The sequence below is a fragment of the Mauremys reevesii genome, linkage group 3, assembly GCF_016161935.1.
Source record: "Mauremys reevesii isolate NIE-2019 linkage group 3, ASM1616193v1, whole genome shotgun sequence".
Lineage (NCBI taxonomy): Eukaryota > Metazoa > Chordata > Testudines > Geoemydidae > Mauremys > Mauremys reevesii.
The window spans coordinates 77655050-77676327 of NC_052625.1; the positions used below are offsets into that span (position 1 = coordinate 77655050).

Genomic DNA, 21278 nt, shown 5'->3' on the forward strand with positions numbered 1-21278 from the left:
GCAGTTGCTGATCTACTTAAAAAGGCAATGTACTTAGAGTGCGGTCAGCAGTCAGAGTATTTAAAGTGGCAATGCGCATCTCTCTCTCTCACACACACAGAGTGTGTGTCTCTGCCAGCCAAGCTGTTTCCATTCCCTCCATTTGTGCTGCCTTGTAGAGTGTGAGGCTACATTAACAACGTGTTAACCCTTGAGGGCTCAGCTGAGTGCTAGTTCATCATTCAGCACTAAGGCATTCCCTGGGAAATATTCCACCCTCTGACACCACCACCTCAACCAAGCTTCACCATCATCATTGCTATGTACAGTATTAAATTGTTTGTTTAAAATTTATACTGTGTGTGTATATATCTATAATATAGCCTTTTGTTTGGTGAAAAAAATTTCCCTGGAACCTAACCCCCCCCCCATTTACATTAATTCTTATGTGCAAATTGGATTCACTTAACATTGTTTCGCTTAAAGTCACATTTTTCAGGAACATAACTACAACGTTAAGCAAGGAGTTACTGTAGTGCTTCTGAATGTATGCCTTCATTTAAGAAAAAATCAGTCCTTTATAGTTGTGAAGAAAACTTTCATAATGTGATCACAATGCAAAGTGATGCAGTGATGTCACTTTAATTTGCAGACAGCTTGAAACAAGAGCTCTGTAAGAAGTGTGAACTGTCTTCATTAAGTACAGTGGAGTGTTGACATTAAAGTTTAAGTACGACAATGTAATTGTCACCATTAACCATTTTACCACTAATAATTTCAGCGGAAACATTCAGTAAATATACTGATCCTTTGCTGTAGGAAGTAGTGGCAGATTCTGGAGTGGGATGGGATCAGAAATTGCTGTTAAGGTTTCCTTAGGTGGGGAATGAATTATTGAACCCTCTGTTCCCTACATTAATGGTCTCAACTGAAGCTACCTAAAAGAGAAAGAAAAGAGCAACTGCATCCTCTCTCTCTAAAACAAAAAACAAAAAAACCCCTCAAAAAACCGTGCCTCCCATGTATTCACTGGTGTGACCTTCACAAATGCCTCCTACCTATCTGTCAAAACTTTTTCCCAGGACAGCTTCAGCAATGCAGTTGTTTTCCATACCAAAATCTGTGGCACATTTAAATTTTTCAGGGGGTAATGTAAAACAAATTTGAATTAATATGAAAATAAATAATATTGGCCTGATCCAAAGTCCACTGAAATCATTTTAAAGATTGCACGGACTTCAATGAGCTTCAGATCATCCCTATAAGGGATATTCTCGGGGACTAAGAAGATCATGATGAGGGGTGTGGGGGAAGTTTAGGAGTGGGATTGAAAATTAAACCATAATTCTAGCACCGCTGCACATAATTTAGATTGAATGTGAAACAGCACACAGGACCTTGTATATAACTAAGGAACCATTCTCCAATTTTTACAAAACACAGTAGTTCTGTAAAGAACTTCTAAGGAATAAAAAGTCTTTTTTCATGAATGTGGGAGAGGTTTTTTTTTAGCTACCAGAGTCTAGCATCTCTGTGAAGCAAGCACTGCTCTTGAAATCCATATAACCCTCCTTTTCGAACATTAAAAAGAAGAGCTCTTGCAAACATTGGCAATGAATTACAGCAATATACTTAATTGCCTGGGACTAATGGTTGTTACTGAGCCAACTCCTTGGCATTTGGAAAAGAAGAGAATAACAGTAGAGGTATCACTCCTATTGCAGTTCCCAGGATTGCTGGACCTCTGAAAAACAAGCCAGACAAGAAAGGGACTTGAACTTCAGTTGGTTGTAATACAGACATGACTGAAAGCTTCTCTACTTTTTCAAGAGAGTAACCTGACAGGACTGAAGCATGTTCCCCAGCTTCTTAGATTTCCTTTAGTTACAAGGGAGAGACCATGCTGCCATCTCTAGAAATGCCTCTTGTGAAAGAAAATGTGATGAGAAAAAAGGTAAAGGGAAGTTTAATCCGAAAGAAAAAAAGCCACCTTTAATTAATGAAATTTACCTATATAAAATCTTTCAAAGTAACTTCAACACATACTTCTCAGCATTTTAGTGGTAGTAAAGATAAAATGAGCTAATCTTTAAATATACTTTCTATTTCTAGAGCATCTTATCTCTATGGCTGTCAAAGGGCATTAGCAAATATTCATTATTTGAAACGCACAACACATCTGCAAAAGTACGAAACAGGCTGTGCTCTGTTAATAAATATGACAGGGAAGGGACACTGAATAAATCTGGATACTTAAGGGAATTTTCAGTATAATTAGTAGACGAGGGAACCTGACTTGTTTTTAATAACAAGCAGTTGCAGATCATTGAGACTTGTATAATAGAGGTTGTATTGTGTAACCATGTTGCAGATGGCAGAGACAGAGAAGGATTAAGTGCAGTGTCCCAGGTCAGGGAACAAATTGCTTTCAGGAAAGGACAAAGAACTCAGGGGTCCTCACACCCACCCCATGGTCTCAGTACAAGATGGTGTTGCCGTCACCATAGTGGCCTCCTGCAATTGTCAAAATTTGGCTATTTTTATTTAAAAACACTCCTATATTTTGCAATAATGGCCCAAACCCCAGCAGCAGTGAATTAGGAATTATAACTGTCAAGTATCAGAGGGGTAGCCGTGTTAGTCTGGATCTGTAAAACCAGCAAAGAGTCTTGTAAAAAGAACAGGAGTACTTGTGGCACCTTAAAGACTAACAAATTTATTTTAGCATGAGCTTTCGTGCTAAAATAAACGTGTTAGTCTTTAAGGTGCCACAAGTACTCCTGTTCTTTTTGCAGATACAGACTAACACGGCTGCTACTCTGAAAAGAGTCTTGTGGCACCTTATACACTACTGACGTTTTGGAGCATGAGCTTTTGTGGATGAATACCCACTTCGTTGGTTTCAGGCACCGGGCTTTTGCCCAAGCTCCCCATTGATTGTGGGGGGGAGGTGTTACCATCACATGTTCTACCTTTAAAATAACGAGTATTTTCCTGTGGGGCTGCAGGAAGGAAGCCCCACTGACTGGGGCATGGGACACAGCCAGTGACGTGCTTCCCCCCTCATCCATGCGCCGAGCACAGAGGCCACGCAAGGCGCGAACCAGAGGCCAGCCGCCTGTGCAGACAACGTCACAGAAGACTCTCCCGGACACCCCCTAGCCCCTTGCGCAGGGGCCCCGGGGGGAGAAGGCGGGACAGGAGGCTCTGGGCAGCCCTAGCCCCGCCCCTCTCTCCCTCCCAGTGACAGGTACTAAGTCACCGCCTCTTGTTTTGGAGGTGCGCGTGGTTATCTCTGATTGGCCGCCGCTCGGGGCCCGCCTCCTGTAGTCCCAGCCCCCAAACCGGGCTGGGAAGTGCGGCCGGTTGGACTCCAATTCCCAGAGTGCTTTGCGCGGCCGGCGGCGGTTGGGTGGCCGCCGCCGTGCAGCGAGGTAGGAGGCTGGGGGCCGGGCCGGGCGGCGCGGCGCACACGGGAGCGTGGCTGAGGCGGGCGGAGGTGAGCGCGGCGCCCTCTCCTGACAGGTGCCCGGCGGAGGCAGCGCCGACAGCGTCAGCCGGTCCCGGTGCGCCCGCGTCCATCCCCTGCCCGGTGCCGAGTCCTTGGCCGCGCGGCGGAGCGGGGCGAGGGCCCCCCGGGGTGGCGGGGCCAGGGGGGAGCAGCATGAGCAGCGCCCGCGGAGCCGCCCGGAGAACAGCGGCGGGGACGGGGCTGGCGGTGCGTCTCCTGCTGCTGGGCAGCATCTGGAGTCCGGTGGAGGCCCAGGTGAGCGAGGGGGCCCGGCGAGGGGCTGCGGCGGCGGCTGCCTGTGTCGGGGGCTGGGGGGACGGAGGAGAGGGGGGGGCTGGAGTTCCGGGCTTTCCCTCTCCGGCCAGTCCGCAGCTGGATAACGGTTCACATGTGTGCAGCGTGTCTGTCCTGAGAGGGATCCCAAGAGCTTCGTGGGCTCTGGGTTTGGTGCTGCTGGCTGCTCCGAAGAGGGGGACTGCAGGTTGTCAGCAGTTTGCAGGACCAAGCGTTCTCTACTTTATCTCTCTTTCCGCTGCCTCTTGCTGAGTGAGATGCGCTGAGGTTTCATGGGGGAGCTATTTTGGTTTCATTTGCAAACAGTAGCCGAGCAAATGTTTAATGTGGCTTACTTGTAACCGTGCCAAGGGGGTATATGATTGGGGTATTCTCTGAAATTTTGAAAAGATGAATGCACAGAGAAGTTCTCTGTTATGGGCTATCATAATATTTTTATACAAAGATTCAGGCATTAAATAGAGGAGTTGCTTAATTCAGGAAGCAGTACTTTATATACATATGTACAAATTTAATCCTAAACAATCCCGGAGTGTTTCACAAGATATAGGTTGTATCATGCCATTCGTTTTTAAGCAAACCTCTGACTTCTTTAGGAAGTCTGTGGGAGGTATAGTATGGTCTGTTGGTAGTGCTTAAGGATGAGGGAGTTAGAGCTCGGAACAGAACTCAGGTCTTCTGTTACTTTGACTGCACTCTTGATGTTGAATATTAAGCTTTGTTACCCCCTTGTACAGATGGAGGTATGCTTACCATTCTTTTTTAATTGTTTTGAGAAACTGAGAGTGTCATATGCCAAAATACTATGGAAGTGGAGAGTCTTTTACTTTTATTTATCAGAAACAGCCATATTTAAGGTAGCAGCTGTAATATGGGAGGGCAGGTGAAGCTTTGGCCAAAGAGACTAGGGAAAACCTATGGAATCATTGACATCCATGCAGAGCAAGCAGGTTCTTGTCATCTCTTTTGCTTGTTTTAAATATATATTTACATTTTAAAGGTTTTCATACCATGCAACCTGCCCTACACTAAGTGACCATCCAAGGGACTGTCAATAATCACTTGCCCAGTATAGATTACCTTTTATTTAAGTGAAACAAAACACTCAAGCCAGACAAATTCAATGTGGAAATAAGGTGCACATTTTTAAGTGAGAGTGATTAACCATTGAAACAAGCTACCTAGAGAAGTCGTGAATTCTTCTTGATGTCTTCAAATTAGAATTAACACTGAATGCCTTTCTGAAAGTTACAGAGGGGTAGTCGTGTTAGTCTGGATCTGTAAAAGCAACAAAGAATCCTGTGGCACCTTATAGACTAACAGACGTTTTGCAGCATGAGCTTTCGTGGGTGAATACCCACTTCTTCGGATGCAAGACTTGCATCCGAAGAAGTGGGTATTCACCCACGAAAGCTCATGCTGCAAAACGTCTGTTAGTCTATAAGGTGCCACAGGATTCTTTGTTGCTTTTTCTGAAAGTTATGCTTTAGTGAAAAAAGAGTTAGTGGGCTCAATACAGGAGTAACTGGGTGAAATTTAATGGAATGTGATATACAGGAGGTCAGAGTAGATGATCTCATGGTTCCTTTTGGCCTTAAACTCCATGAATCTATGAAAATGTGTTGGAAATTTCATGGGATACATTAAATGATACATCCATCCATATCCAAATTAAATTGTCTTTAAAGCAGGCTTGGTGGGTTTTTTGTTTTGTGGGTTTTTTGCCGGTGGTTCTTAATGCTGTCATTAACAAACCTTTATGCAAGTTTCGTTGTATGTTTAATCTTTAAACTGGGAGGGATATCAACTGTTTTTCAAACCAAGGTTTAGATATTTGTAGGGCTGTCAATTAATCACAGTTAACTCATTTGATTAACTCAAAAAATTAATTATGATTTAAAAAAATCACGATTAATTGCACAGTTAAACAATAGAATACCAATTGAAATTTATTACATATTTTTGGATGTTTACTATATTTTCAAATATATTAATTTCAATTACAATACAGAATACAAAGTGTACAGTGCTCACTTTATATTTTTATTACAAATATTTGCTTTGTAAAATGATAAATAATATTTTTCAGTTGACCTCATACGAGTATTGTAGTCCAATGTCTTTATCATGAAAGTGCAACTTACAAATGTAGTTTTTTGTTATATAACTGCACTCAAAACCAAAACAATATAAAACTTTACAGCCCATAAGGCTACTCAGGCCTACTTCTCATTCAGCCAATCGCTAAGAGAAACAAGTTTGTTTGTTTATGGGAGATAATGCTGCCTGCTTCTTAATTACAGTGTCACCTGAAAGTGAGAACAGGCATTCGCATAGCACTGTTGTAGCCGGCATTGCAAGATATTTACATGCCAGATGCGCTAAAACTTAATATGCCTCTTCATGTTTCGGCCATTTTTCCAGAGGACCTGCTTCCGTGCTGATGATGCTTGTTAAAAAAATAATGCGTTAATTAAATTTGTGATTGAACTCCTTGGGGGAGAATTGTATGTCTCCTGCTCTGTTTTACCAGCATTCTGCCATATATTTCATGTTATAGCAGTCTCGGATCATGACCCAGCGCATGTTCGTTTTAGGAACACTTTCACTGCAAATTTGACAAAATAAGAAGATGCCAATGTGAGATTTCTAAAGATAGATACAGCACTCGACCCAAGATTTAAGAAACTGAAGTGCCTTCTAAAATCTGAGAGAGACAAAGTGTGGAGCATGCTTTCAGAAGTCTTATAAGAGCAACACTCTGATGCGGAAACTACGGAACCCAAATCACCAAAAAAGAATCAGCCTTCTGCTGGTGGCATCTGTCTCAGTTGATGAAAATGTACATACGTCGTACTTTGGATCGTTATTGAGCAGAACCCATCATCAGCATGGACGCATGTCCTCTGGAATGGTGGTTGAAGCATGAAGGAACATATGAATCTTTAGTTCATCTGGCATGTAAATATCTTGTGTCGCTGGCTACAACAGTGCCATGCAAATGCCTGTTCTCACTTTCAGGTGACATTGTAAACAAGAAGCAGGTAGCATTATCTTCTGCAAATGTAAACAAACTTGTTCAGCCAATTGCTCAGACGAACAAGAAGTAGGACTGAGTGGACTTGTAGGCTCTAAAGTTTTACATTGTTTTATTTTTGAATGCAGGGTTGTTTTTGTACATAATTCTACATTCGTAGCTGAACCTTTCATGATAAAGAGATTGCACTACGATACTTGTATTAGGTGAATTGAAAAATACTATTTCTTTTGTTTTTTACAGTGCAAATATTTATAATAAATATAAAGCGAGCACTGTACACTTTGTATTCTGCGTTGTAATTGAAATCAATACATTTGAAAATGTAGAAAACATCCAAAAATATTTAAATAAATGGTATTCTATTACTGTTTAATAGTGTGATTAATCACGATTAATTTTTTTAATTGCTCAACAGCCCTATATATTTGTAATAAAATATTAAACATTAAATAAAACATTTGAACAGCAGTTCAAATTCTAGATATCTGTTATCCCCTAGTTCTTTACAGTGTTTTGACTACTAGTTTTCTCTCTCTCATTTTGCGTATGCAGCAAAGTGGTAAAACTGTGAGGAGCAAAACAAGGTATCCCAGTTGGTTTTCTAATGAGGAAATATGTTTAAGCAATTAAAATACAACCACCTGATAGCACACCTTTAAAATTGTCTGTATAAAGGTGCTAACAGTGTTACTGCATTCATGTAGTCTATGCAGAGCTTGTACGTTTCACAAGATACCAAATGTAGATTTCTATAAATTCCATATTTTAAATGCATGTAACTTGGCACTTAAATCATGTTTAAGCATAATTTTTATAAAAGGTTGACTTATTGGAAAACAAGTTAGAGAATTAACAGTTTACCGGTTACATGGGATGTCATATATATAGAAATCATTTTAACAGACACTTTAATACACTTCCTGGAAACAAGATTGTGGGGTAGTCACTTTTGATCCGTATGATACTAATAAAATTAAAAGTAATACACTAGTATTTTAAAATTTGTAATTAATTTGAATGTTATAGTTGCTAGTAAGACAGTGATGAGAGAATTGCATACATTGTGGTTATAGTTAGCTGGTCTGTTTTCCACTTCCTATAACACGTATGCATGTAACAGTTGTATCTGAAACATTAATATCAGCATTAATAATTTAAGTGCCTTGTTACATTATCTAGAAGTTTCTCATTCTTCTCCTTCCTAAGGGGAGATATGATAGAGGTATATACAATCATGACTGGTGTATGTGCAGCAGGTTTAAAACAAATAAAAGGAGGTTCTTCTTCACACAGCGCACAGTCAATCTGTGAAACTCCTTGCCTGAGGAGGTTGTGAAGGCTAGGACTATAACAGGGTTTAAAAGAGAACTAGATAAATTCACGGAGGTTAATATTAATGGCTATTAGCCAGGATGGGTAAGGAATGGTATCCCTAGCCTCTGTTTGTCAGAGGGTGGAGATGAATGGCAGGAGAGAGATGACTTGATCATTACCTGTTAGGTTCACTCCCTCTGGGGAACCTGGCATTGGCCACTGTTGGTAGACAGGATACTGGGGTGGGCGGACCTTTGGTCTGACCCAGTATGGCCATTCTTATGTCCTTATGTTCCTCAGTTTTATATATATATAAAACTGAACATTGCCATGTTTTCCAAGGTAAGAAGTGGAATATTTAATGAGGTGTTGTAGGTGTAATTTTTGTAAATAGACTTGTTTAAAAAAAGTTTTACAAATCTATTAGCACTAGAAATGTTTTCATTAAATTGTTTGTTAAATTTCAATTAAGTGTCTAAATCCCTTCCTCCAAAGGCAAAAATTCCTTATAGTATCAGAAGTAAAAGTTCAGTTGTGGCATAAATTTATGCAACTCAATTAAAATTGCTGGAGGTGTGATAACTCATGCCAGGGCAGCATTTGGCCCTATACCTATCAAGGGCTGGTCCACACTAAGAAGCGGGGTCGAACTAGGGTACGCAAATTCAGCTACGTGAATAGCGTAGCTGAATTCGAAGTACCCTAGTTCGAAATACTCACCCATCCAGACGCCGCGGAATCGAAGTCCGCGGCTCCAAGGTCGACTCCGCCACCGCCTTTTGCAGTGGTGGAGTACCGGAGTCGACCTTGGCGCTTCCGGAGTTCGAACTATCGCGTCCAGATTAGACACGATAGTTCGAACTCCAAGAAGTCGAACTCACCGCGTCGACCCGGCTCGTAAGTGTAGACTAGCCCCAAGTGAACTAACCAGTCTAGTTTCATTGTCAGAGATCAATGAAATGCAACCCCATTGCCCCCCAAAATAAATAAATAAATAAAACCCCCAACAACCCAGCATGAATAGTGAAAAGTAATAGGCTTTTAATATTTGTTCTAATAATGTTTTAACACAGGATCTTTTTAAATGCAATTCTTTTTCTGACAGTGTAGTAAAGAGAATTATTTCCATGCAAATATTCAAACAGAAATAGAGAAGATGCAGAAACCTATTGCATTTAACTTACTGAATGATAGAGTATTTTAAGTAAGATAAAGCTCTGAGTGTGGAATCCACACTAGGAGAACCGCTCTGTAAATGTAAGGGATTTTAAGCTACTCATTAATCTATTTTGCTGGTTTATCATGAATGAGGGTTATCACCTTCCAGCGTTGTGCCTTCACGCACAATATGGGCCACTTAAAACACCTTCAAAGAGTATCTTAATATAATTACAACAGTGTTTAATTTTAAATTACACTTTACAAAGTTTTTTTGCTATTTTATAAAAAAAAAAATTCTCACTTTTCAAAACAGATTATTGGAGATAGTTTGTATTGTTTCTTATCTATGTTGTAAACACTGATACTTTTGATAGTCTTTTTTTATATTGTTTTATCTTTAGACTCAAGATTTCTCAGATGTCGTCTTTCTCCTCATTTCTGAAGAGTCCATCTTCTATCTTCAGTGTTTTGTTGCTTGCTGAATAACTCTTAATTTGTGTTTGGAAGACTAAAACACAAGCTGTAGGTTTTAATGAAAAACAATATTGTGTAGCATTGTTATATTGCCATTTCTATAGTTGACCATGGACTATGATCTACAAGTATGGTTAAATTTATTAAAGGTATTTAAAAATGCATTCAGTGTTTTAAATTTTAATTTTAGGCACTGATACTGCAAACACTTACTCATGTGAGTAGCTAGGCTTACTTGAGTAGCGACCTGGGAGTCAGTGGGATTAGTCATATAGGTATTTACAGGATCAGATCCTATGTGTGTCCTTAAAATTAGCGTCTGTACCAGATGACTGGAGGGTAGTGTCGAAGAAAAACTTAGTTCTCGCTTTTTGTTTGGGTGCAGCAAAATCAAATACTTTATTATTTCTCCAGTAATTACCATGGAGGGAGAGAGTGCCATAGGACACAGGGTCGCCCCAGTTCTGGACAGGTCTCTCAACTGGTAAACAATCACAGCAAGCCTTTATACCTTTGTTACAGACAATTTCTAGCAATAATACAGACAGTAAAAAGCAACAACTACATTTTGTTTATACATAGCAGAAAGGAGTGAGACAATAAGATAAGCCTAAGAAAAGCAAGCCTGCATTTTGGTTAGTGATTGCAAGGTCGTAATAACTTTGTACACAGTTCTTGTCCTGTCGCCTCGCACTATCTTTGCTCCTACAAGTCTCACGTCATTAGGGTTACAGTATGGCCTGACTCTTGCTAACTGACTAACATGCATTAAAATCCCCTTCAAATCCTTATTAATTCTTTCCTTGCTTCCACAGTAGCAAATATAATGCCTATTTTTAAGAAAGACTCCAGAGGTGATTCTGGCAGTTACAGGCTGGTAAGCCTAACTTAAGTACCGGGGAAATTGTTTGAAACTGTAGTAAAGAGCATAATTATCAGATGCAGAAACATGATGTGTTGGAGAAGAGTCAACTTAGCTTTTGTAAAGGGAAATCATGCCTCATCAATCTACTAAAGTTATTTGATGCAGTCAACAAGCATGTGAAGAAGGTTGATCAGTGGATATAGTGTACTTGGGCTTTCAGAAAGCCTTTGACAAGTTCCCACACCAAAGGCTCTTAAGCAAAGTAAGCAGTCATGAGAGAAGAGGGGGAAGATTCTCTCATGGATCAATAACTGGTTAAAAGATAGGAATCAAAGGGTAGGAATAAATGGTCAGGTTTCACAGTGGAGAGTGGTAAATAACAGACCCCCCAAGGATCTGGGACCAGGGCTGATCCACATATTCATAAATGATCTGGAAAAGGGGATAAACAGTGAAGTTGCAAAATTTGCAGATGACAAAAGAATTACTCAAGATAGTTAAGTCCATGGCATCAGAAATTAGTTTTCTTTTCTAAACAAGTGTAAAGATAAGATATTGTCACCCCTCTTTGAGTTTAGCTGTTAGACAAAATTCAGGGTCCTATGGTTTTGTTTGAGGAGAAATTGATGATACAGCCAGATACCTTTTGATACTATCCTGTTTATTTACAAAGAAGGTACAAAATACTATTTTCTTGAACATAGCAGGAATCAAAAGGCAGGAGGCAATTTCTTTGCTCAGTGGTTCAAGCCCCCTTTTAGACAACACTTTGCCCAAAAGCTCACATAGCTTTCACTGAGGGCCAGACTATCAGTGCTTCTGTGGCTATGTCTAATGCTTGCTTGCTGACCCTCTCTCTTACCTTCTAACTTTCACAGACACACAAAACTACGCAACAAAATCTCTCTGCCTTTCATATGCCTTTGTTTTGTGTGTAAGCTACTATTTTTCAGCTGACCTATTCCATAAAGGAGCTAAACTGTTGCTTGCACAAATTAAGGGTGGCTGTTACATCCACTGGGTTTCAGCAAGGATTTAACCCAACTCATAACAAAACTATATTGTCAATGATGCATTAATGTAATAGTTATCTAGCTCCTCATCCACCTTTATTAAGAAAAATCGTTTAATTTTGTTGGTTGATTTGTTTAACTAAGAACTATTTTTACTACCTTGAATCTTGGTCAGGAAAGCAATAGAATATAATACATTCATTTCTTGTAGCTCACCGGAGTGTTGGATGACTGCTTGTGTGATATAGAAAGCATTGATGACTTCAATACTTACAAGATCTTCCCCAAAATCCAGAAACTGCAAGAACGAGACTACTTCAGATATTACAAGGTACAGTAAAAATGGCACTTTCATACATAGCTAAGTGAAAACCAGCATATGATGGTCTATAGACTAACTCGGTCTGATCTTCATTTTTCTTTTTTCTGAAATCTGATCAACTTCTTTCTTACAGCCCAAAACTCCCTTTTATCACTTATAAGACGGGTAGCCGTGTTAGTCTGGATCTGTAAAAGCAGTAAAGAGTCTTGTGGCACCTTATAGACTAACAGGCATTTTGGAGCATGAGCTTTCGTGGGTGAATACCCACTTCATCGGATACATGCATCCGATGAAGTGGGTATTCACCCACGAAAGCTCATGCTCCAAAATGCATGTTAGTCTATAAGGTGCCACAAGACTCTTTGCTGCTTTTATCACTTGATAGTCTTTAATTTTTTGATTGAAAATTATACTATCTGAGCTCTGATATTTGCCACTGATACTAAATCACTAAAACTAACTCAGCACTAAATCACTAAAACTATAATCCAATGGATAAGTGATTGTTTTACAGTTCAGTATTTTTGAATACCTATGTCTAGAAACTGAAACAGCATACCCACTTTCCAGCAATTAATAGCACTTGTTTCCTGGCAAGTCATCAGATATCAAGCTTAAAAATCATATTATGGTGACCGCCTTTCCTCACTGTGCCATCTAGAGAACTGATAGAGCTAGAAACCCATATGCTTTTATTCCTTTTGAAAACCACAATCTTAATTTTCAAATAGTATAAAGCATTAATTTCTAACTGTAGTGGCTCTTGAGACATTTGCTTCCAAAATTATGCTGGAATTAGATGAAAATCAAAATGACAAGATTTCAGAGCATAAGTGTGCCCTGTTTTATTAAATATCTTCCATATATTTGTTGTGGAAGAAGTCAGTACTCTGATTCCTTCTCCTGAAGTAGTATGAAAGGCAAATTTGACTCCCCTGCTACTATTATAGCAGGGATGTAGACAATTATTTTATTTGGTGGAGGTGAGCTTAGAGTTAAAATAAAATAACAAAATAGTTGTTTAATATCATTGTAATGAGTAGTTTTGTACTCTGGCTAAATCTGTTCACTTGTAATTTAAGTGAGATAAATGAGCCTCAGTTCTAAACTCAGTTTTTTCTGTATTCATTAATACAGTCCCTAAATTTGGAGGAAGGGTTTAAAGTCCAAAGTTGTCTATGCCTGGGCATAGACAGTTCTAATTTCCATGTTCAAGAGGAGCTAGTTATGTACAATTTAGGTAGTGAAAATGGGACTCAAACTGTTTGAGTGTATATACAACATAGTAGTAATAAATTGTAACTTATTATTATGCCTCTAGAGGATCTAACAGAAATGGAACAAAAAACAAATCTCAAACCCCCAAAAGTAACTGTACCTAATATAAATACTGAAGCCAGTTGAGGGCCTGTCTACACAGTGTATTAGCCCACACCAGAGAGGTGTAAATTCTAGTGTGTACTAGCATGTTGTGCACTGACTGGCCCAGACGGACCCTGCTGGTGTGCACTAAAGGTTTCCTAGTGTACACCATCAGGGTCCACATGGGCCAGTTAGCGTGCCCTAGAATTTACACTCCTCTGGTGCAGATTAAAACACCAGATAGACAAGACTTCAGCCTTGTAAACAAAAATTGACCCACAGTACTCCCACCCTGCAAATATACAGCTTGTCTTCACTTCAGCAGTTGGGCTGAGTTACTCTACTTGAGTTATTCCTCTCCACCCTCACTTGAGCTAATAGAACTAGAATAACCACAATGCAAAACACTCCAGCTATACAGTGATTTAATTAGCAGTCCAGAATGATGTAGCAGAAGCTGCTGCATCCCCTCTGTGTTTCTATCTCCAGCGTCACCAGCACTCGGTCTTCAGTCCACATCCCCTGACAGGCTAGCTAGCTTGAGTTTAAAGCACTGCTTAACTTGAGAAAGAGAGAGAGAGATTTTCCTGTGTGGATAGTAGTGGAGTTAGGGGTAAAACTCGAGTTATAGCTTGAGCTGACAATGCAGTGAAGACAAGCCCATAGAAAATAAAATACAATAGTGCTTATGACATTCCCTACCCCCGTGGGCAGCAAACATGACTGTATTGCAAGGAAACTTTTTAGTGGAAGAGTTCCAGGAATGAGCAACTTTGCACTAGAATATTTTGATAAATAAAAAAAAGCAGCAAAACAATTAAGGAATGTAGAAACCCATTATTTAAATGTTTGTAATTTGATAGATTCCTGACCAGTCAACTACATCTTTTATGCTGAATTTGTGACAAGATATCCAGTAATGCTCACTAGGGATGACTTCAATAAATCTGATTGTAGTACTAGAGGCTGCAAGGATGGTCATGAGACTTCTTGCTAAATACTTTTTGGCTATTTTTCCCCATGTAGTATTTTGTTAATTTGGGTGATTGCATAATGCTTGTATTTTCAGTGTCCCTTCTGCAAACACACATACTAAATATGTAATGGATTCTAATGCCTTTGTCTCATTTTGGGATTTGGAGTATCTCTACACCAGTTTATCTTTATGAAATCTGCAGTTTAAGGTTCTGTAGTAATCTTTCATCTAAAGTGGTCTACTATATGTGGGCAATCTCCTGGTTAACTATTTGATGCCTGCATATTCTTGAGAAATAGCATATCAGAATATTAGCTCATAACTCCTCACCAGAAATAATGAGATTTTTGTAACTGGATCCTTTTTGTGGAAATCGGGAATAGAAAACATGTCTTTATGCACCTTTCTGTATTCCTGTCTTTGTTTTCGTGGTAGGGATTTCTCTCTCCTTCCACTTCAGTATCAATATACTTAGAAAAAGAAAATACAACAGTTAACCAGAATCCCAAATTCTGAAGCTTTGTGTATTGTTCTTTAAGGTTGGAGCTTTTAGAAAGGAAGGAAGTAGAGGGAAAGGGAGACTGCTAGGTAACTTCTGTTTGTTGTTTTAAGGGGCCTTGTCTAAGTACAAGTTGGTCACAGTTGTAATTCACATGACTAGAAAAGATAGTTGTAATTTACTCTTTTTTAGTAGTCCAAATGAGTTATTGAAAAGAAAATAAATTGTATTCTCTGCACTGCATGTCTTATTCTTTGCTGAGGAATGAATTCCTGATCTGATACACCTGAACTTAACACTCCTGAGTGTACCGAATGAGTACAGTGCAGTTATCCAAATAGCATAAGGGATATGGATTTTAGTCATATAATCAGAAGTTCCTATAATCGAGATGGCAGGAGCCATTCAGTAGCGTGGGCCTCCCCTACATCCAGGGCTGCCTCCTCCTCCTCCTTGCAATCCTAGCTGGAGGTCTCTGTTCTGCACTGCTCACTTACATGACAGTGGGGCTGTAGAGGACTCCATGCACTACTGCAGGAGCCATTCAGCATCAAGGTAGCCTCCACTTGTCATTGTCGTCCTCCCCACAGTCCTGGCCAGAGCTATCTGCTTTACTAGCTGAACCTCTTCAATGCCTGAATCTCTTCCCATTGCCTCTGCAGCAGAGGTTTGGGTAATAGAGTTTCGGTTAAGCGAGAGTATATTGTACAGCCAAATTGAGTCTGAAGATTAAACTGTTTGTTTGCCTCGCAAATACTATTACATTAGAACAGAAGAAATGGATATCTTGCTTGTGCAGGTCACTACTATGCTAAATTCCTCCTCCTGCTCTTTTCAAGAAGTAAACTTCATGCTGTACTTTGAGAAGAGTGGTGATAGCATATACAGAATTAGTGGTCTTCAAAATGGCAACTGTGCCCTACTGCAATTTGAAATATTCACAAGGCAATGGAAATGGGAGGTTGTTTTTCACATTGTTTCAGGTCAACATACCAGTCAGGGAATAGATGGCTTATGTGATAGAGAACAGCTTGTCCCTCAAGCATGCAGTAAGAGATTTCACTCTTCTGGTCCAGAGATTTGATTTTCACCCTCCACCCCACCCTCCCCCGGCTGCCAGGACAATAGAAGAAGAGCGATTGGAGGGGAAGAGTGAGGATCGCTGTGTATATAATAAGATTTTAGAGTTCCACATCTTATGTGCTCTACAAATCAAATACCACATCTTGATACATCTTTTTTTTTAATATGGTTAGCCACATCATACGTAATGGCTAGAGAAATTGATTTTAAATTTGATTTTTGGTTCTTGCCACCGAGGTTCTGCTACAGAAATAATTGGCTTTAAAATCTTCAGTTTTAGCAGGTACTAATCTAGCCATTTTACCAATGAAATATTTTTGACCTTCAGTAGTTTGTATCTTAACTTTTAGCCCTTGACCTGACCTCAGAATGCCTGTAGGGATACGTCTCCACTACAGTAAAAGATTTGTGGCACTGGCCCAGACGAGCTGATTTGGGTTTGCAGGGCTCAGGCTGTAGGGCTGAAAAATGCAGTGTAGATGCTCTGGCTGGACCCAGGCTCTAAGACCCTGTGGGGGAGGAGGGTCTCAAATACTGGGCTTCAGCCCAAAACCAAACATATGTTTTGCAATTATTAGCCCACAGTCTGAGCCATGTGAGTCTGAGCCTGTTGACCCTGATTCTGAGGTTCAATGATGTGGGTTTTTTATTGCAGTGTAGACGTATCCTAGGTGTTGGGGGGAGGAGGGGACTGGAAGTTGTGAGAAAGAAATGCTGTGGAAAAGTCAAACAGCCTAGATAGGTTGACAAAGAAAAATATATGCCTATGATTAAAGGTAATCTGCTTAAAAAAAAAAAAAGTTTAGCTTGTGCCCTTTTGATTCTTTATGATGTATCAGAAAGCCTGAATTTAATATCAGGAATGTCATCTGATCTTGGTCTGATTTTGTTGCAGAATTTATTGGAAATGGAATGAAAGCTTTTTTAGCTTTTAATGAACAGAGTACTGAATCTTTAACAAACACATCTTTTCCCACAATTGCTACGTAGGCATTTGAGTTAAATGTTTTTAAACAGTTGGACTAAAAATCACTTGTGCTCTTACTCAAATTTCCCTTGTCTGGTATTTTTGTTATCCAGCAGTTCTACATTTGTCCATAGTTTTTTGGTAGAGGACTGTGGGCCAAGAGGAGAGAGAAAAGGTAGATGAGAACAACATATCTAATGTTTGTAGGCTTTTTTTTAAGGCAGGAAGAAAAGTTCTTCACAATAGAAGTGGCAGGATGGGATAGTGCTTTGACCTCCTTTATGTATTATGGAGGGAAAAATGTTTAATGTCTAACCTTATTTCCTTTTAAGAATTGTAGACTCCAGGCAATCTTGTGGTTTCTAACATCTTTTTGAAGTCCTGCATTTAAGGCTAACTGCTAGCTATGTTGTAATTTGCAGCTGATCAAGGAAGTAACAAAGCATAGACTATAACATTGCTGAAGGGGAAGAAAATTAAATAGATAATTTACATATATGCTTATATCTTCTGCTTACTAGGGCAATCCAAATTTTGTTGAGAATAATGATGACCAAAAGCATCTAATCATCTTCAGGGTTTGCACTTGAGTGAACTAAATTGCTTTTAAAACAAATTGACTTAATCCAGACAAATATTATTTAATGTAACTTTTAAAACGTGAAAGAAATACATGATGCACCTGATGACACTGAGAACCCATTCCAGATGCCTTTGTTTTAGCAGTATATCAAGTCAGGGCTAGCATTTCTGTCTGTTAGTATCATTTGTTTCCAGGGTCAGGACAGAACATTGCTAATTCTCACTTTGCTACTAAAATTATTACAAAACAGTTAGAGATTCTTGATTTATTTAATTTGGTGGTGTGGACCACATCTTTTATGTAGTCTTGTGGCCACCTGCCCTTTCTTCATTCACAATTACATAATATCCCCATGTTAACTACAGCAATTGCTAAACTGGAAGAGTAATCTTAGGGCAATATTTAATATATTTTAGTTACCTATTAATGCAATTAGCAACTGGAAACAAGGAGAGCCAGCATTATATGACTAGACAACTTGCCACAGATCACAGTTTGGCTACATCTACACTAAATGCTGCAGCATGTTGGCTACTATAATATGAAGTGATAGATAACATAATTAAAGTCTACCTGTCAAAATAATAAAACATTCAATTTTGTGATGCAGTATACTTGAGACTCACTGATTGGTCTCTTACTAAATCACAAACTCTTATCTACCATGGTTTTGCCTACACTGACAATTTTTTCGGTTTAGCATTAGTGCAGCTCCTCAGTGTTAAATTATTGGGGAGAATCATTGAATCTTCGTACGCATGATTTGAGTCTCCCAGCTAGTATGAATTAATGAGGTTCAATAATTGAATTACTCTAGAAGAGATTTAACTTTCAGGATTAATTTCAAATATTCAATTTTTATGAGTTCTATGCTAAATTAGCATAATGAACATGGAGATTTAGAAATAACAAATGGTTAAAAGCAAAACATTTTGAAAATCTCATCCCCTTCTCTTGTACCTAACAGATCAATTAATTCCTGAGTTCCGAATTCCACTTTTCTTCTGCAACTGCAGCAGAAGTTATAAATTCCTCTAATATACAGAAAACAAAAAAGAAATCTCAGTGCAAAATTACTTTAAAACAAAACAAATTGAGCATCCCTCTTCTTGAAGCCGGAGAGAAGCCGCGGCCCCGCACCTGCCGGGGACAGAGAGCACCGGCGCCCGCAGCCCTGGAGCTCTCTGTCCCCAGCAGGCGCGGGGCCGCGGCTTCTCTCCAAGCCGGAGAGAAGCTGCGGCCCCGTGCCTGGCAGGGACAGAGAGCACTGGCGCCCGCAGCCTTGGAGTTCTCTGTCCCCGGCAGGTGCGGGGCCACGGCTTCTCTCCCCTGCTGGGCACTAGGCGGCGCACATCAATGCACCGGGTTGGGAACCACTGACTTAAACTGACCCGCTTGAAACCCCACTTTACCATGACCCCGCATTTAGCACGATGGAATTTTTTGGACCCCAAACATCGCGTTATAGCGGGGTTTCACTGTGTTTTGTATAAAATTGATTGGACATGAGGTTTCCAATTATGTTACTACATATGCTATCTGCAGGCAGTGAAACACTACTGGGCAAAAATTATTTTAGAAATGAATAAATGTGGTGCATTAAAAATTTCATGTTAAAGTATCAGATTAATACAGGTGTATTGACGTACTATACAAAAATTTCTTATACCATTGTACTGGCATTATGTAACTCTACCTCTTTGCATGTGTGTGACTTGTGAAAGTGTGTTGGGGCACAGAGACTGAAATGCAGTCTTAATTCTGAACTTATTCTGTGTGTGTATGTATTTCTTAAATACAAAATCTACCACTAATGCATCATTAAGGTTGAGAAAATGAGTACTCAGAAGTTAAGAAATTCGGTTTGAGTGGCAGTTCTGGTTCTGCCATATGCATGAAATTGATGACTTTAAGTGCTTGTAACTACAATTTCTGGATGGAGTTTCTAGCTTAAGTAGATTTGAGTTATGCAAGTGTTGGTACTTTTGTTTTGAAAACAAGGGGGAAAATATGTGAAGTAACTGATTACCAAACATTTTGATGATTGAAAAAGGGCTGAATGGCTTGCTTAGACTTTACAGAATATTTCACCATTATGCTATAAACAAGCATTGAAAATTTTAGCTCCAAATTAACTTGAGGAAATTATGGGCACCTACAGGGTAATAGTGGTGAAAATGGATGTTGGAACTTCCCCTTATCTATTGTGAGTGCTACCCATGATATAATAAGGGAAAGAGATGGACGAAATAACTATTTTCGAATGTAAACTATCCAAGACTTTTCTAAAACAAAATTTATCAAAGGTTTCTGATGCTATAAACTATAGGAATGGTGTACTTGTGGTATCTGTGTTTTCTCTGTACTCATAACCTAGGCTAGGACTTGGGAGATTCAGGATCAATTCCTTGCTTCTGTGCAGACTTCCTGTGTGACAATGGACAAGTCACTTAACCTTCTTTGGATGGTTCCAGTTGTATTCCATTGAGGATTATGCACATGTGCCCAAAGCTGGAGCTTTTGAAAGTAATACTATTCGGCAGTTTGCGCATGCGTCCTTGCATTGCCTCCTGGTTTCTCCTTGGGTGATTAATAGTGGGGCAGGCTACCAACATCTCCAGTTCCTTCTCACCACTGCATGATCTGAGTCATAGCTTCTACTATATTCTCTTGTCCTTGGTGATGCATTTTCCAAAACATTTAGAAAAATTCTTTTTTTATTCTTGTTCATAGTTAAGATTTTATTGTTTTTGTTCTAAATTTTATAGTTTCAAGTTGTTTTACAGGATTAGATTGTGAAGTGCTTTGAGATCTACTGATGAGTGCTATATAGGAAATAGGTGGTGGTGGTGTTTGTTATTATTATTTTATTATATTATATTTCCATAAAACAAACTACTTGGGTTTGGTTTCTGGTTTAAAATCTTCTTTAAAGTCTGCATATAATTGTTAAATTACTTATTTGATGTAAGAATTATATATATGCTTCTTAAGGTTTTTGCTTTAAATTTAGTATTGAATATTTTTAGGGTTATTGCAGTCTTGCGTAACTGGATCAGTTTTGCTGCATTCCAGCAAAGTAGCTGATTTTTTACAAGATTTTGTAGCCTGAATATTTGATAGCATGTTTAAGTCCCTTACTCTTATCAGTTTCAGAGTGGTAGTTAGCTACCTCTTAGCAAGATGTTCAACTTGGACAACACTGAATCTAAATAATGTCCCGATCCATTGAGTGCCCTTCTGAGTGGTGTATATTAACTGAGGGAACATTTTGTATAGGCCACATAAGAAGAAGAACAAAGTGAAGTCTTAAAGTATATGCACAATAGGCATGAAAGAGTTAAATGATCACTGTTTTTATTCAGAAGTCTGACATTTTTTAGCTTCAAATGCTTTGGCAATCAAGTACAAAGACTCAAGAGTATACCTTCTGATTTATTTTTTCAATTGAAATAGTGTTGGATTTCAAATGTGTCATTTTCTGGGGGCTTGTCTAAAAGGAGAATTTACTGGCATAATTATATTGGTATAATTACGCTGCTAAATTTCTCAGTGCAGACGAGTTCTGGGTGTTGAAGACAGAAGACTTCACTGTGAGGTAAGCAGAGGGCAAGAGGATGCTTTCAAATCTCAGTTGGTGTGTTGGTTGTTGTTTTGGGGGGGGGCGGGGATAATTCAAAGGAAGGAAAACAGTGTGTTGCTACTTTTTTGTAACTTGAATTGTTAAAAAGTATAATTAAAAAGATCGGAGATGAACAATTTGGAATCTCTCTTTAGCTTATCTCCACAGCCCATCTGTGCTGCATTGCTTTATTATTGTACTGTTTGACCAAAA

General features: G+C 39.3%; 2 protein-coding genes across 3 annotated transcripts in view; one reads left to right on the forward strand and one right to left on the reverse strand.

Moving 5' to 3' along the window:
- The window catches only part of EDARADD (EDAR associated death domain), a 43008-nt gene extending 39646 nt beyond the window's left edge, over positions 1-3362 (reverse strand). The window contains exon 1 of the mRNA XM_039531858.1: positions 2952-3362. The gene's annotated coding sequence lies outside the window, so the exon portion shown is untranslated. The remainder of the gene's footprint in view (positions 1-2951) is intronic.
- The window catches only part of ERO1B (endoplasmic reticulum oxidoreductase 1 beta), a 61114-nt gene continuing 43081 nt past the window's right edge, over positions 3246-21278 (forward strand). The window contains exons 1-2 of one of the 2 annotated variants that reach the window (XM_039531850.1): positions 3246-3745; positions 11863-11982. In XM_039531850.1, coding sequence (XP_039387784.1) covers positions 3644-3745; positions 11863-11982 — 222 coding nt within the window. In that variant the 5' untranslated portion in view covers positions 3246-3643. Of the gene's footprint in view, positions 3746-10595; positions 10651-11862; positions 11983-21278 lie in introns of those variants that run through there. The other variant, XM_039531849.1, reaches the window with a different exon arrangement.